General features: G+C 35.2%; 3 protein-coding genes across 5 annotated transcripts; 2 read left to right on the forward strand and 1 right to left on the reverse strand.

Annotated features, from left to right (window-relative positions):
• Window positions 1–434: 434 nt before the first annotated feature.
• On the reverse strand, window positions 435–4,789 carry LOC100801442 (uncharacterized). Of its 3 annotated transcripts, none has more exons than XM_006572931.4 (6): window positions 4,342–4,789; window positions 3,507–4,261; window positions 3,030–3,162; window positions 1,560–1,915; window positions 1,362–1,477; window positions 435–722 (listed from the first exon to the last, which is right to left on the reverse strand). In XM_006572931.4, exons 1-6 carry the CDS (start codon window positions 4,660–4,662, stop codon window positions 709–711), a joined length of 1,695 nt encoding a protein of 564 aa, XP_006572994.1. In that variant the 5' UTR covers window positions 4,663–4,789; the 3' UTR covers window positions 435–708. The 3 variants fall into 3 exon arrangements, with proteins under 3 accessions (XP_006572994.1, XP_006572993.1, XP_025982140.1); XM_006572930.4 differs by having other exon boundaries at window positions 1,560–1,927; XM_026126355.2 differs by lacking the exon at window positions 435–722 and having other exon boundaries at window positions 1,233–1,477; window positions 1,560–1,927.
• A 3,355-nt stretch (window positions 4,790–8,144) lies between these two features.
• On the forward strand, window positions 8,145–10,322 carry LOC100783778 (7-deoxyloganetic acid glucosyltransferase). Its single transcript, XM_003517640.5, has 2 exons — window positions 8,145–8,702; window positions 9,295–10,322. Exons 1-2 carry the CDS (start codon window positions 8,201–8,203, stop codon window positions 10,236–10,238), a joined length of 1,446 nt encoding a protein of 481 aa, XP_003517688.1. The 5' UTR covers window positions 8,145–8,200; the 3' UTR covers window positions 10,239–10,322.
• A 1,805-nt stretch (window positions 10,323–12,127) lies between these two features.
• On the forward strand, window positions 12,128–13,854 carry LOC102668838 (uncharacterized protein At2g29880). Its single transcript, XM_006573871.4, has 2 exons — window positions 12,128–12,816; window positions 12,911–13,854. Exons 1-2 carry the CDS (start codon window positions 12,718–12,720, stop codon window positions 13,187–13,189), a joined length of 378 nt encoding a protein of 125 aa, XP_006573934.1. The 5' UTR covers window positions 12,128–12,717; the 3' UTR covers window positions 13,190–13,854.
• Window positions 13,855–14,081: the final 227 nt, after the last annotated feature.

Genomic DNA, 14,081 nt, shown 5'->3' on the forward strand with positions numbered 1-14,081 from the left:
TGAAAACTTTTACGAGGCTTCAAAGTTCATCAATGAGGAATATATTTCCTAAATTGCGTTGGAAAAAAAATGATAGTCTTAATGGAGACTACAAATTTACGGTTAAATAAATATTTATTCATGATTTCCTTCAAAATAAAATTATGCATGATCATTTAATTTTAAAAATTAATAACAAAGATATATATTTCTTTTATATTTATTCAAATCTTAGCAAAAAATTATCAAATTACTCAAATTCTTAAAAAAAAATAGTTATTATCAATTACACAAGAGGACAATATCCATATATATTATCAGAGTGACATATCTTAGTGTCGTAGTTAATATTACGATACCTCGATTTTCTTTTTACACACGTCAACCAATTCATACCAAACCTATCTCAATTGTCCATTACAACATAATCTGACGACATACAGAGTCGATCCATGTCAATCAATTTCATTGGTCTAGTTCCGACACAATATTATAAATCAAACAACTTTTGGTCATGCTTCAATTTTCCATTACAACATAATCCAACCACATACATAGTTGGTCCATGTCGTTCAATTTTATTGGTGTAGTTCCAACACAATTCATTATATAAATCAAGCAACTTCTTGGGCATGCTTCATATTTCCCCTTTTGCTTCTCTGTTTGTCATTGAAACTCCTTCACCCCCTCATATCTCCCCAATTCACCAGTGGCAAGCCAAGGCAAAACTCAAGGAGCCAGCACTGCAAAAAAGGGTATCTCATGAAGCAACAAAGCCAATCGCCAATGCCCCGTTGGTAGTATCGCTCGATACCTTAGAACTAACAAATATGTTGACCATGTTGATTCTAACACTCCATGTACATCGCTTCTATTATTGAATATCTTGTTGTCAAGGTAATTGTCCTTAACTACATTCAATTTCTTTTTTGTGTTTTGTAGCTGTTGGATCTAGGGTTTAGAAATTAGGACTTATTTTACCTAATTTATGTTAATAAGTTTGTTTCAATGATAAACTTCAAATAATTGAAATGATGAATTTACTTTAATCGATATTAATTGTTTTTGGAAGTTTTATTTTACACTTGGCATGTTCAAGTTCTAAAGTTGACTAGAAATGCTACGATGGCCAAGAAGACTCGAATTATGTACCCATTTTTTACATGTTACAGAACAATTGGTTCGTTAAATATATATTTGATCCATGATGTTTGATGGTGTACATTTCCTGGGATGTACTAATGTGAGAGCTCTTAGACAAAATAAACTGAAGAAGTTCTATTACAATGAAGGCCATGACAATTTTTGACACCATACCAAATCCATAGGACCTCCGGGGATGCACACACTCGTTTACCAAATTACTAGAAAAGGCTATTTACCGTTGGGAGAAGTCAGCCTATTTTCCTCCAGATCATGCTTCGATGTAGAATCCCCACCCATCAATTCCGAGAAGCCCTCCACCTTCACAGGCGGGGCTCTAACCATGCTAGTGTTCCTATATGCAAACAATAAAGTCTTAATAAAGATAAGATAAACGTCACCCTAACAGCAGCATTCATTTATTTGAAGTAACTTACGGTGACTGAATTGAAGGAATCTGTAAGGAACCCATGTGTCTGAACTGAGTGCCAGATTGAGGATGGAAATTTGACATTGCAGCTATCTGTTGCTGCTGCTGCTGCTGCCTAAACTGCTGAATTTGAGGATGTCTAGAAGTGAAGGCATTATTACCATCAAGTGGTAAGTCTTGGTTTTCAATCTTGACTTGAACCAATGGTCTTTCTTTATCTATATCCATAGCAGGGCGAGGAGTAGCTGCTGCTGCACGCCTTCGCAATCTCTCAAACTGCTGCTGTTGTTGTTGATGTTGCTGCTGATGAAAAGCCATATTTTGGGAATGAATCATCTGCTGCATCTGCGGATGCATTTGCCTCTGCATTTGAAGCTGCGCATTAACAATACATTGCTGGAATCATTAATCAAGCTTAAAGAGAATGTATTGAAAAGCTCTTAATGAACGAAATCAATCAGATAATATAGGATGCAACCAATCACAAGATCACATAAAGGATGCATGCAAAAAAAAATTCAGCACAAATTCTCTTCCTTCTCATGATACCATAATTGGTGAGAGGGGCATGGCAAATTCATTTTTCTAATGCATAAAAGGGCTAATGTCAAATCATTGTTATCACCATCTGCTGAGGGTAAAAAAAGAGGAAAGGGGGATGTCTGCTGTATTTCTCCAAAGCTCAAACATAGAACTACAACCCAAATAGGACAAATTAACCTAATAAATCACAAAACTTATAACAAAATGAATGATCGTGAACAAATATATAAAATATAGCACCCCGTACTACAAATTGAACATGACTGAAAAATATGCGGCCACAGATTAAAAAAATGGCATGTGAACCGCAGTCTCATAATATTCATATTCAAATAACACTCAACAACAACAACAACAACGCCTTATCCCACTAGGTGGGGTCGGCTACATGGATCAACTTCCGCCATAATGTTCTATCAAGTACCATACTTCTATCCAAATCATTAAGTTCGAGATCCTTTTTGATAACCTCTCTTATAGTCTTTTTGGGTCTTCCTCTGCCTCGAATTGTTTGTCTTCTCTCCATCTGGTCTACTCTCCTCACTACAGAGTCTACCGGTCTTCTCTCTACATGCCCAAACCACCCAAGTCTATTTTCCACCATCTTTTCTACAATAGGCGCTACTCCAACCCTCTCTCTAATAGCTTCGTTTCTAATTTTATTCAAATAACACTCGATATGTAGAAAATATTTTTTGATGGATGCTATAAATAATGGTCACTGGCCAGACAAAGAATAAATCACAATTCAACTAGAGGCACGGGGTAATTCTGTTTTGAGGAAACACAAAATACATCTACAATAGCGAAGGGTTCTCAAAGGATCCAAAACAAGGACATTCTATGTCTCCCTGCTTATGTCCTTGTTCATGTCCATGCATCACACAAGTAACTTAAAGGATTAAATAATGGTCAAAGAAGTAGATGTAAGTACTTGTTGAGGCAGCCGAAGGGAACTCTGCTGTTGTTGCTGTAGCTGTGGCTGCATTCCATGAATTTGTTGCTGACTCTGTTGTACATTATTCTTTGAGCCATCTTTAACCACATCCACTAATGGTGTAAAATTACTGTGAGCAAAGAGCAGAAAATATTAAAATGCATCCGCTGCATGTTTAAGATGTCTTGATTTAAATGCAACATATAAATCAGGGTAACATTTTTGCCTAAAAAATCCTTGCACAACCACAAGAAATCTATCCACCAAAATGTTCACAGCACCACAATTAGTCATCATGTATCCCTCTTCCTCCCCCTTGCAGATTTCTATTTCTTGAATGTTTATAAACAAAGTAATACTATAGTATTAGAGCAATCGCCATGAACATATTAATGCACAGTAAGATTAACATATTTATCCATGCTAAAAACATTTAGTAATGAAACTAAACACAAGCAAAGTGCTTAAACTCACCTAAACCCTACTGTTTTCAGCAACATCTTCAGAAGCTCAATGGCCGAGCACTGTTTCTTGTAACTATCAGCAAGCACTCTCAAATTTGATCCTATTTTACTTATCCGTTTACTCAACACTTCAGAGAAGTCCTCAACTGAACCTTCCATGGCACCTTCAAACCCCACGCCCAACAAAATCCGTGCCACCGCCTTCTGCGACAATTTCGCTGCTTGCTCAGGCCCAATAACTTTCCCATTCCCTTCAGCTCCAAATTTCCCACTCGACACCCCTCCTCCATGCTCCACACTACCAATATCAGGCCTAACCCCGAGCCTCTCCATCATAACGGAACTCCTTGTCGCCGCAATAGGAGGCAAGGTATCAAGAACACTAAACACCTTCACAACCTTCTGGTTACTACTATTATTCTCCACTCTCTCACTCAACGGAAGCGCGCTATCAGGCACGCAGTTCAACGCGTACGCTATCTCCGGAAAAACCGGGGAATCATCATCAGCAACTAAACCACCACCACCGTTCGGTTGCAGCGCGTGATCCGTAACGGAGTTCACATCTTCCTTAAACGCCACGCGCCGCTTCTTATGATTAGTAACGTAGTTAATATAAGAAGCCATATCCGCCGGCGAACGCGACTCGCCGGAAACCAAGTTCTTATTAGCTTTGTACTTTTCAATTACTAGATTATACCACGTTTCCGGAAGTTCAGATTCAACATACCTGGATCCAGTCGAGGAAGAAGGCTTGGATTGATTCTGCATTAAATTGAAAGAACAAAATGTAAATACGGAGAATGAATTGAAAGAGAATGGTGAAGAGGTAGGGTTTGGAGGACCTTAGAGTCGGCGTCGAGGGTGAAGTAGATGTCGTCGGCGTGCAGTTGGAGGTAACTAGGGTTGAGGCGTTGGATAGAGAGAGAGGGATTAGGGTTTGGGGAGAGGGAAGCGGTGGCTTTGTCGAAGAGGAGGGCGCGGACTCTGAGTTGGAGAGGGATGTGAGTGGTGGAGGTGATGAAGGAGTCCCAGGCGGAAGGGGAAGAGAGGAAGGGTGCGAAGTTGGCGTAGGTGGCGTCGCCGAGCCAGGTTCGCCACACGCCGCACGTGTCAAGCTTCCGTGCCAGTTCGTAGCCGCGACCGTCCTCCCCCAGCATAGCCATTGCCGCCGCTGCTACCACCGCCGAACGGAGTAGTGTAATATCCCTCTAAAGCCTTTTGGTCAAACGCCTTTAACTGGACTCTCTCTACTTCATCTAACTGGGCTGGCCCAATCAAGTTTTAGCACTTGAGTTTAATCAATTATCAATTATTTTAGTACATAAATGTTATAATTAACTTAACTAGAGAATACCAGTTAAAATTTATTAACCTTATTTTGAATCCAGTGAAATTAAGTTTAAATTCTTTAAATGACATCCCGAGTTTAAATATCTTTTTGATAAAAAAAATGTGGTTATAATTTAATAAGAGAATTTCTATTAAAAGAGATTAATTATTTTTTTTGGATTAAGTTAATTATCATCAAATTTAATGACTATTTGTACCTATAATATGATTAAAAAAATATTAATATAATCCTATTTTGATTCAAGTGAAATTAGATTTAAATTCTTTAAATAAAATTTGGAGTTAAAATACCTTAGATAAAAAATGTGATTATAACTCAAAAAAATTCTATTAAAAGACACCAATCTTTTTTTTTCTTTCTAAAAGAGGCTAATTTTCATAAAATTTATTAAATATTTGATACTTATAATATGTTTAAAAAATTTAATACTATAATTCATTTGTTTAGGGAGAACAGTTATGTTAAGAAATAATCAAATAGGATAAATTTAACACAACTCACATACATATTTTCTTTTAGAGAAAAATGCTCTCAATGTAAAAGTATTTACTCAAGCAACCAATCACAATTTATCACGTTACACAATAATTCTTTAATTAAATCAAGTAATAAATAATTTAATTTAAAAAAAAAACAAAACAAGTATAATAAACAATCAAAAGAATCATACTTTCTGTTTTCACATTCCGGACTAATCATAAATAAACAATTGTTGACATGATACTTCCAGAACATAATGATATGAGTTGTGCTTTGTTTTATATGTACAGCAAAGTTGGCTTCTAATGGGCGTGCCACCGTCACATTTTTTGCTAATGCAATGATAGGAAAAAAAAAGTGTTTAAAATTCAGGAACAAACATTTTGATGTGGATAGCTCTTCTAATTTGATTATCTCATTCTACTTATATAACTAATATTACACTGCAATCTTTGTAGGATTGTTGTTATTGGTATAAATATTCTTTTTTTTATAATAAGTAAAAATATTCCTTCTGAAAACATGAAGAAGTCATTACAAAAATGCTTGCAATAAGCTCATTGGGAACTAGAGAATTACTGTTAGGGTCAGTAAAAGAGTATCCAAGGAGAGAATGAAATAGCACAAGAGGGAAATTCAGAAATCAAAGAAAACAAAAAGGCCTAACTATACCACCTGCACCCCAATTATACTGAATTTTTCAAAAGCAATAAGCTAATCTTGGATCCAAGGTCTAGGGCAATATGCTGGATTTCAACCCCAAACTTAGTGGTGAACTTTACCTGTAATATCACTTTCTACCCTGTGTACCTTAAGAAACATCAAGATCCACCAGACTATTGATTCAATGCCAAACATTCACATATAAAACTATAGCTATAGCAGCTCTCATAGTCACGTATATTCATGTTCATATATGTTGTTATAGTTTGCTATGCCCCTTCTAATTTGAGTTGCAGTTTCTACGAGAGTGCTAACACTTCCAAGTCCATCCACCATGTTAAACCTATATCCAAGTAAGAAAACTCACCAAAAGAATCATCCACGACATGTAAGCTTGAGCTTGTCATTAATTTGACCACCTTAGATCAATTTCGACTTAAGCATATATATAATAGCAAAAAAATAAAATAAAAAAGTTATATCCTCAAATTATTTTAAAAATAAATTAAATTGGACACCTACGTGATGAATTATAAACTCAAAATAAATCAATTTGGCAGGATGAAATTAATTAAATGTCAAATGAAAATCTCATATATCTTCTCTTATTACTCAAAAATAAACTCCACTATAAAGTATTAGCCTGAACATTTGCTTGGCAGGATGGAATTGTAGTTGAATGCAAGACTATGGTTCAACATTTTCTTTTCTCCTCTCTCTTAAATCAATTGAGTCTATAATAAGGCAATTGTAATTTAGCAAAACTTCCTTTTTTTTTTTTCTCTTGGAGAGATATACTGGATGGTTTGGTGACCTATCCTCATCAGATTAGTAAGCTTTATTTATCTGATTTACAGCATTTAGTTTCTGCGGATACTTGAATAAAATTTTGTTAAAGCAAATAAAAAAACATGCTATCCCTGCTTTGTGTATAGCAAATTAGCAATCAATGTGTTTTGGACTGGCTTTAATTGCATAAATACAAGAGCATTTATGATTTGTTTTAATCACTATCAAGCTGTTTTTCTAATGACTTTTATGACAGTTTTAAAACGTACTACCATTTATGTTCTCTGTATATTTTTTATTACGTATGAAATATGAAAGTGTGAGAAGCACAAATTTTCATTGATCATATAATTAAAAATAATTTTAATATCCATAATGATAACAAAAGACGAGAAGATATTATAGTATCATATTTCATATCACAAAACATGCTATAGACGGGTGAGGATAAAATAAATTTAGTTATCATGGCCTACGACGAATTGTCATTATTTGAGTTATCAAAAAATTTCAATTATAAGAATGTTGCCTTATGTAAGTTTCAATTGCACTAAACACAACATATTTCCCTTATTAAAACGAATTTTTTTAATCATTTTAATTTTGTGATCTAACCTTTCTATTACATTTCATCATCTATCATGGTATCAATATATTTTATGTCTTCTCCATATATCTTTTTTTCTTATAATTAAAAGGTACTGAAAAATGTGTGATCATAAGATCGCTTACGTGATAGAAACAGAAAGAAAAGGAGTAGGTGCGTATAAGAATAATATGTGTAGAAAAAATGGCATCCCTTTTGTTCTCATATGTATTGATTAAAGGATCTTTTACCGTCCTAATTCGGTGATTTGAGATATTGGCAGCGGTTCATGCCACGATAATTCACACCGTATACCGTATATATATATATATATATATATATATATATATATATATATATATATATATATATATATATATATATATATATATATATATATAAAGATTTGAAACGTGTCCCACCGAACAAATAATAATCAGTGTAAGTGAAATTTCACATTAGATATAAATAAAAAAATTAAATAACATATAAATAAATAAAAAACCCATAAAATCAATCTTTAAGATTAATTTGGTTGGATGGCTGCAGTGGAGAGATGATAACAACAGGACCAGAAAGACATTAAGATACGTAAGTGGTGTAGTGTCGATTCTTCTATTTGTCGGCATTGGACAACATGTGTCTACTAACATTTGGGGTGTCAAAATATATTAAATTTTATATTGGAGCAATCAAAATATTTAAAAGATCTTCTTAAAAATCACTACCTAGTATTTATCAAGTTGACTAAAAATAGCATGTAGGATTATTCTCAACAAAATATATTTTTCCGTAATCTGAGGTGCAACAAAGACGATATTAGTTGTTGAATATGGCAAAAGCACACGTGCTGATCTTCCCTCTTCCATTGCCAGGCCATTTAGGCTCCATGCTCAAGCTCGCCGAGCTTCTTGCCCTAGACAATATCCACGTCACCTTTGTCGATACCGAGAACATCCACATTCGCCTCACTCGTTTCGGGGACATTCAAGAACTCTCAGAATGCTACCCCACGCTCCATTTCAAGACCATTCCCGATTGTTACGATGAAGAAGGCGAGCACCCTGGATTCGGAGACCGTGTTGGGGACTTCATTACATCTACGGCTCAGCACGCCAAGCCCTTTTTGAGAGACATTCTGGTGTCCCAGCACAGTCCTGGAATTCCCAAAGTTAGTTGCATTATTCAGGATGGAATCTTCGGTGCCCTTTCCTCTGATTTTGCTGCTGAGTTACGTATACCACTCATTCATTTTCGAACCGTCAGTTCCTGTTGCTTCTGGGCTTATTTCTGTGTTCCAAAGCTCTTAGACTGCAAAGAACTTCCCATTAAAGGTATGGAGTACTCTACTCAGATTCAATATTCATCGCTAGCTCTCACTCTACTTATGCCATTTTTAAATCTGTGCTTTCCATTCAGTATATGTTCCAACCTCTGCTGTTGAGAAATTACAGAATACAGAACAAAATTTTCTTTAGCAGAAAGTTGTATTCATTTTTAATTAATTCCCCCCCCCCCCCCCCCCCCCCTAATTACTTGTACATATACAGTATAGAGTCAATTTCGGAAGATGTTATTAATTTATATGGTAGTTTTAAATATTGGTCGTTGTCGCATTGCGATTTCGTCCCGTGGGCAAATATGGTCAATGCAATCTTAATTGCAGCTGTATGCGGTTGTTAACCGTTAAAAAACCTTGATGTTGAGGACTGTGACCATATTTTAAAACCTTAGGTAGATGCAATATTGAAAGCAGCAACTATTGATACTGGATGATCCAATAGGAATTATAGTATATTCATTCAATCAACACTTATAGACACAACTAGGAACTATCAAAACAGGAGTTGGTATCAGTGATGTGGTTTAAATACATACGAAGAAATTATAGTGTGGCGTATTGTAAGTTTGTAACTTAATTTGTAGGAGAAGAGGACATGGACCGCATAATAAGGAATATGCCAGGCATGGAAAACTTGCTTCGGTGCAGAGACCTTCCAAGTTTCTGCAGACCAAACACAGAGGGGAACTTTCTGGAGTGGGCAGTGTTCCGAACCCGACAATCACTTGCAGCAGACGCACTCATGCTCAACACATTTGAGGATCTAGAAGGCTCTGTCCTCTCCCAAATGGGTCAGCACTTCCCCAAACTCTACACCATTGGCCCTATCCACCACCATTTGAAAATCAGAAAAGCAGAATCCAACAAAGCAAAAGACATTCCCACGTTTAAGAACAGTCTTTTCCAAGTGGACAGGAGCTGCATGGCGTGGCTCGAAGCTCAGCCACAAGGGTCCGTCATATACGTCAGCTTCGGCAGTTCCACGATTGTGAAAAGAGAGGACTTGATGGAGATTTGGCACGGTTTGGTGAACAGCAAGAAACGGTTCCTGTGGGTGATGCGGCCTGACATTGTGGCGGCGAAAGACAATGATGACCGGATACCGGCTGAGGTGGAGGAAGGGACTAGAGAGAGGGGGCTCATTGTGGGGTGGGCCCCGCAAGAGGATGTGCTGGCCCACAAGGCCGTTGGTGGGTTCTTCACCCACAACGGCTGGAACTCAACCTTGGACAGTGTGGTGGCTGGGGTGCCCATGATTTGCTGGCCTTACTTTGCGGATCAGCAGATTAACAGCAGGTTTGTGAGTGAGGTTTGGAAACTTGGGTTGGACATGAAAGATGTGTGTGATAGACACGTTGTGGAGAAGATGGTTAATGATCTCATGGTTCATAGGAAGGAGGAGTTTCTTAAATCAGCTCAAGAAATGGCTATGTTGGCTCACAAGAGTGTTACTCCTGGTGGTTCCTCTTACTCTAGTTTTGACGATTTGATTCAGTACATAAAATCAGCAAGCAAGGAAAAAAATTAATTAATACTAGCGGAATTGATTAAAATTTCTTCTAGTAAGCACGGTTCACTTCCAATTTGGGATCCTGAAGATGTTTCTACACTATTTCTTTTGTTATACTTTCTGATGCTTCGGTCTACCTTGGCAGCGATTGGGCTCAAGTTGTTTTTGGACTTGTCATTGCAGGCAATGCAGTTAAGCACTGTTTTAGTCAAATTAACCAAAAAAACAAAAACAACAAAATTGTTCTTCAAGAAGGGTTATTCCATTTGCTAATTTTTTTCGTTCATAGTAAAAAAATATTAATAATTAACATCAACCAAAATTGGTTTGTTCAGGACCAGCAAAATGGATTCAAATCCCATAACTATTTAGTGTGGTGTATGCTTTGATTTTCTTATTAAAAAAATAAGTTTCTAGTAGAATTCAATACATAATTTCTGATTCAATGTCAAGGTTATCTAAAATTATTTCAATTGAAAATTAATTCTAGATATAAAATCAATTTTAGGATGATTCAACATGAATTGAAAAACACACACATACAAAATATCTAAGTTTTTTTTTTAAAGCAAAATATATGAGAGAGGATGCTAAAGAATGAAGCACAAGGAATTCTCATTCAAGCACCAGCTAGGAACTGAACAAATATACTAGAGTTGTTGCATATTGTGCAGATCTACACCAGTACCATGCAAAGCCTATATCCATACCCCTAATATAGAAAGGAAAAGAAATAGGAACTCATTGTTGATGTAAAACGGTATTTGAGCCAATTATCCACTAATACAAGAGATATATATAGTGATGCTTGCTCCAATTCAAGACTAGGATCTCACATTTGCTTCATGACTTCTTCCCAGTTTAAGTAGAATCACAGGAAAATGACTTGTCTCTTGCCACCCAAATAAAAGGCTATAGACCACATTAAAGCAAAACAACATACATGACTCATCCACAAATCCTTTAGCTTCCAGATTCTATAGCATTAACTTCAATATTAGAATTGAAAAAAACTCCTTAGCCTCTTTCGTCCTCACTGATTTAGGGGGATGTATTGGATTAAGATTTCAAAGGATTTTAAAAGACTTTTTTATGATTAAAAAGTCTTGTGGTATTCAATCAAGACTTTTATAAAATATAAACAAATCTTGTGGTATTCAATTAAGACAATAAAGAATTTTTTTTCAGGGCAACAAAATCTGTTGGTATTCAATTGAGATTTCTTACCACTTTTAAAATGTCTTTTGGTATTCAAAAGTAAATAGATTTTGATAGATTCTTTTGTGGAATGGATTTTGAGAGACTTTTTAGTTAGAAATACACATAAAATACTCCTCCAACAATCTCACCCAAACCCTTGAGACTTTTCATAATCTTCCAAAGACTTTTTCTTCTCCTGCCGAACAAGACACAAACCACTACCAGGTTCATTCTCTTACAACTTTTCAATCAATTTTACCTATTTTTTTAATGGCAATCGATAGTCAATATTGTTCATACTATATGTATATTACGCAAATCAAAAGAAAAGGGTGCTGTATATGCTTCTCAAGATTTCGTATTCATATTGTTTTCAACGTTCAGGCAATGAATATGCATCAAAAGAATGGCAATTGATATGCATCAAGATTTCATATTGCTTTTTTTTAGTACTGTATATGCAAATCAAAATAAAAAACTCTTTTTTTTTTCTGTTTCTTCAACTTGTTTTTTTACAACGTCCATTATTATTATTATTATTTTCTTGTGTTATTATTAAAATGTTAATTATTAATGTGTTATTATTATTTTTTTGACAGCGTGTTATTATTATTATTATTGTGTTAATAATTTTTTAATTGTTATTGTGTTATTATTATTGTTATTTTGTTAATAGTTTTTTTTTAAATGATTTTATGATATATGAGTATTATTTTTATGGAAAATGCTAACATGTGCCCTTAAGACACTTGTTAGTGTATTATGTATAGAAATTTTGTATTGAAAGTTGTGCAATTTACTTTTTTAAAAGTCAAAAATTGTTGTTTTTAAGACATAGTTACTATTGGAAGTATCCTTAACATGTGCCCTAAGTGCGCATGTTAGCATGACCCTTATTTTATTATTAGGTAGTTTTTTATTGGTTTTTCTATTGAATTGTATATTATTCGGGATATAGTCACTATACTTTTGACAATTAGGAAACAATAACTATTTTTGTCAAATAACTAGTTTCTTATATATATATATTAGCGATCAAATGGGGGATTCACAAGAAAATAACAAAGGAAAGAGTAGAGACAAAGATAATTATGTATCTTGGACTATGGAGGATACCAATGAGTTGTTGCACCTCTTGGTGGATCCTATGAATAGAGGATTGCGTGATGCCAATGGGTCACTTAGCAAACAAAATGTAGAACGAATAATACTTCCTCAACTCAATGCAAAAACTAAATTCCCTAAAACTTATAGTCATTATTTGAGTCGGATGAAGTGATTTCGAAACCAGTATAACATGATGTCAACCCTTATGCGCAACAACTCTGGCTTTGGATGGGACCCAATTGGAAAAACTTTCACTGCTCATGAGGATGTATGGAAAGATTACTTAAAGGTGAGCTAAGTTCATAATCTTTTAAATATATTAATAGTTATAAATTTAGTAAATTATAATATTTGTAGTATATTAACAATGATTTTTTTTTTAGTCCCACCCAAGTCACAGCAAACTTCGAGGAAAAAGTATGGTTGATTATGAGTATTTGAAGATCGTTGTTGGGGGTGGAGTTTCTAGCGGGAATAATTCTATATCAGTCGATCCAGATGATACTGATGCAACAACTTTTGAGCCAGAAAATAGAACTGTTGGGATAGAAGAATTTTCATATGATCCTAATAATGATACATTCATAACACCAAATAACTATGAACCAGCATATCAGCCTCCATCACCAAACCAACCAAGTCCACCATCCCACCCCCTTTAGATTCAGAGGTTCCCATAGAAAAACAAAACTGTCACAAGCAAAGGAGATCCGAGTATGGAGGGAGTTCAAGCGCTGTTGGGATCAACAATCAAGGCAACGTTCTGGAAAATCTTTCTGTTGGCATTGGGACTATTGCTGTGAATTTTGAAAAAATATCCAACATGATGGAGAAAAGAGAAAAAGATAGAGATAGAGATAGAGAGCTCGAGGGTATTATTTGGGATGTTATAAAAGAAATTCCAAATTTGGATGACATAACGCGTTTCAAGACAGCTGAATTGTTAAATACTAAAGCAAAAAAGGATTTTTTTCTTGAAGATGTCACCGGAAGAACGCTCATCTTGGATAAACTTTAAGTTAGGGAATAATTAATATTTTGATCATCTATTATTAACATATTATTTTATAACAAAATTATAATTATAATTGTGATTATTATAATAATATTTATGATTATTGATACACACACTTTAGGATTGCATTGGAGCTATTGATGGTACACATATTCCCGCATCAGTAAAAGGACGAGATGTAAGCAGTTATCGTGATCGTCATGGAAATATATCACAAAATGTATTAGCTGCTTGTAACTTTGATTTGGAATTCATGTACGTTCTTAGCGGGTGGGAGGGTTCAGCACATGATTCCAAGGTGTTAAGTGATGCTTTGGCAAGGAAGAATGGACTTAAAGTGCCCCAAGGTAAGTATTATCGGGTGGATTGTGGATTTCCTAATCGACGCAAATTTTTAGCCCCATATCGAGGTGTACGATATCATCTACAAGATTTTGCAGGTCACGGTAATGACCCTAAAAATGAAAAGGAATTATTTAATCTTCAGCATGCATCCTTAAGAAATGTGATTGAGAGGATATTTGGTATTTTTAAATCGC

This window comes from Glycine max, chromosome 1 (genome assembly GCF_000004515.6).
Source record: "Glycine max cultivar Williams 82 chromosome 1, Glycine_max_v4.0, whole genome shotgun sequence".
NCBI lineage: Eukaryota > Viridiplantae > Streptophyta > Magnoliopsida > Fabales > Fabaceae > Glycine > Glycine max.

Bases quoted from the DNA above. Each gene is read 5' to 3' on its own strand.
- LOC100801442 (XM_006572930.4), bottom strand. From the start codon at position 4,662: ATGGCTATGCTGGGGGAGGACGGTCGCGGCTACGAACTGGCACGGAAG. The intron at 3,163-3,506 runs GTGAGTTTAAGC...CTTTGCTCACAG, and splicing joins CTGAAAACAGTAGGGTTTAG to TAATTTTACACCATTAGTGG. The intron at 1,928-3,029 runs GTACTTACATCT...GTTAATGCGCAG, and splicing joins CCCTTCGGCTGCCTCAACAA to CTTCAAATGCAGAGGCAAAT.
- LOC100783778 (XM_003517640.5), top strand. From the start codon at position 8,201: ATGGCAAAAGCACACGTGCTGATCTTCCCTCTTCCATTGCCAGGCCAT. The intron at 8,703-9,294 runs GTATGGAGTACT...CTTAATTTGTAG, and splicing joins CAAAGAACTTCCCATTAAAG to GAGAAGAGGACATGGACCGC.
- LOC102668838 (XM_006573871.4), top strand. From the start codon at position 12,718: ATGATGTCAACCCTTATGCGCAACAACTCTGGCTTTGGATGGGACCCA. The intron at 12,817-12,910 runs GTGAGCTAAGTT...TTTTTTTTTTAG, and splicing joins TATGGAAAGATTACTTAAAG to TCCCACCCAAGTCACAGCAA.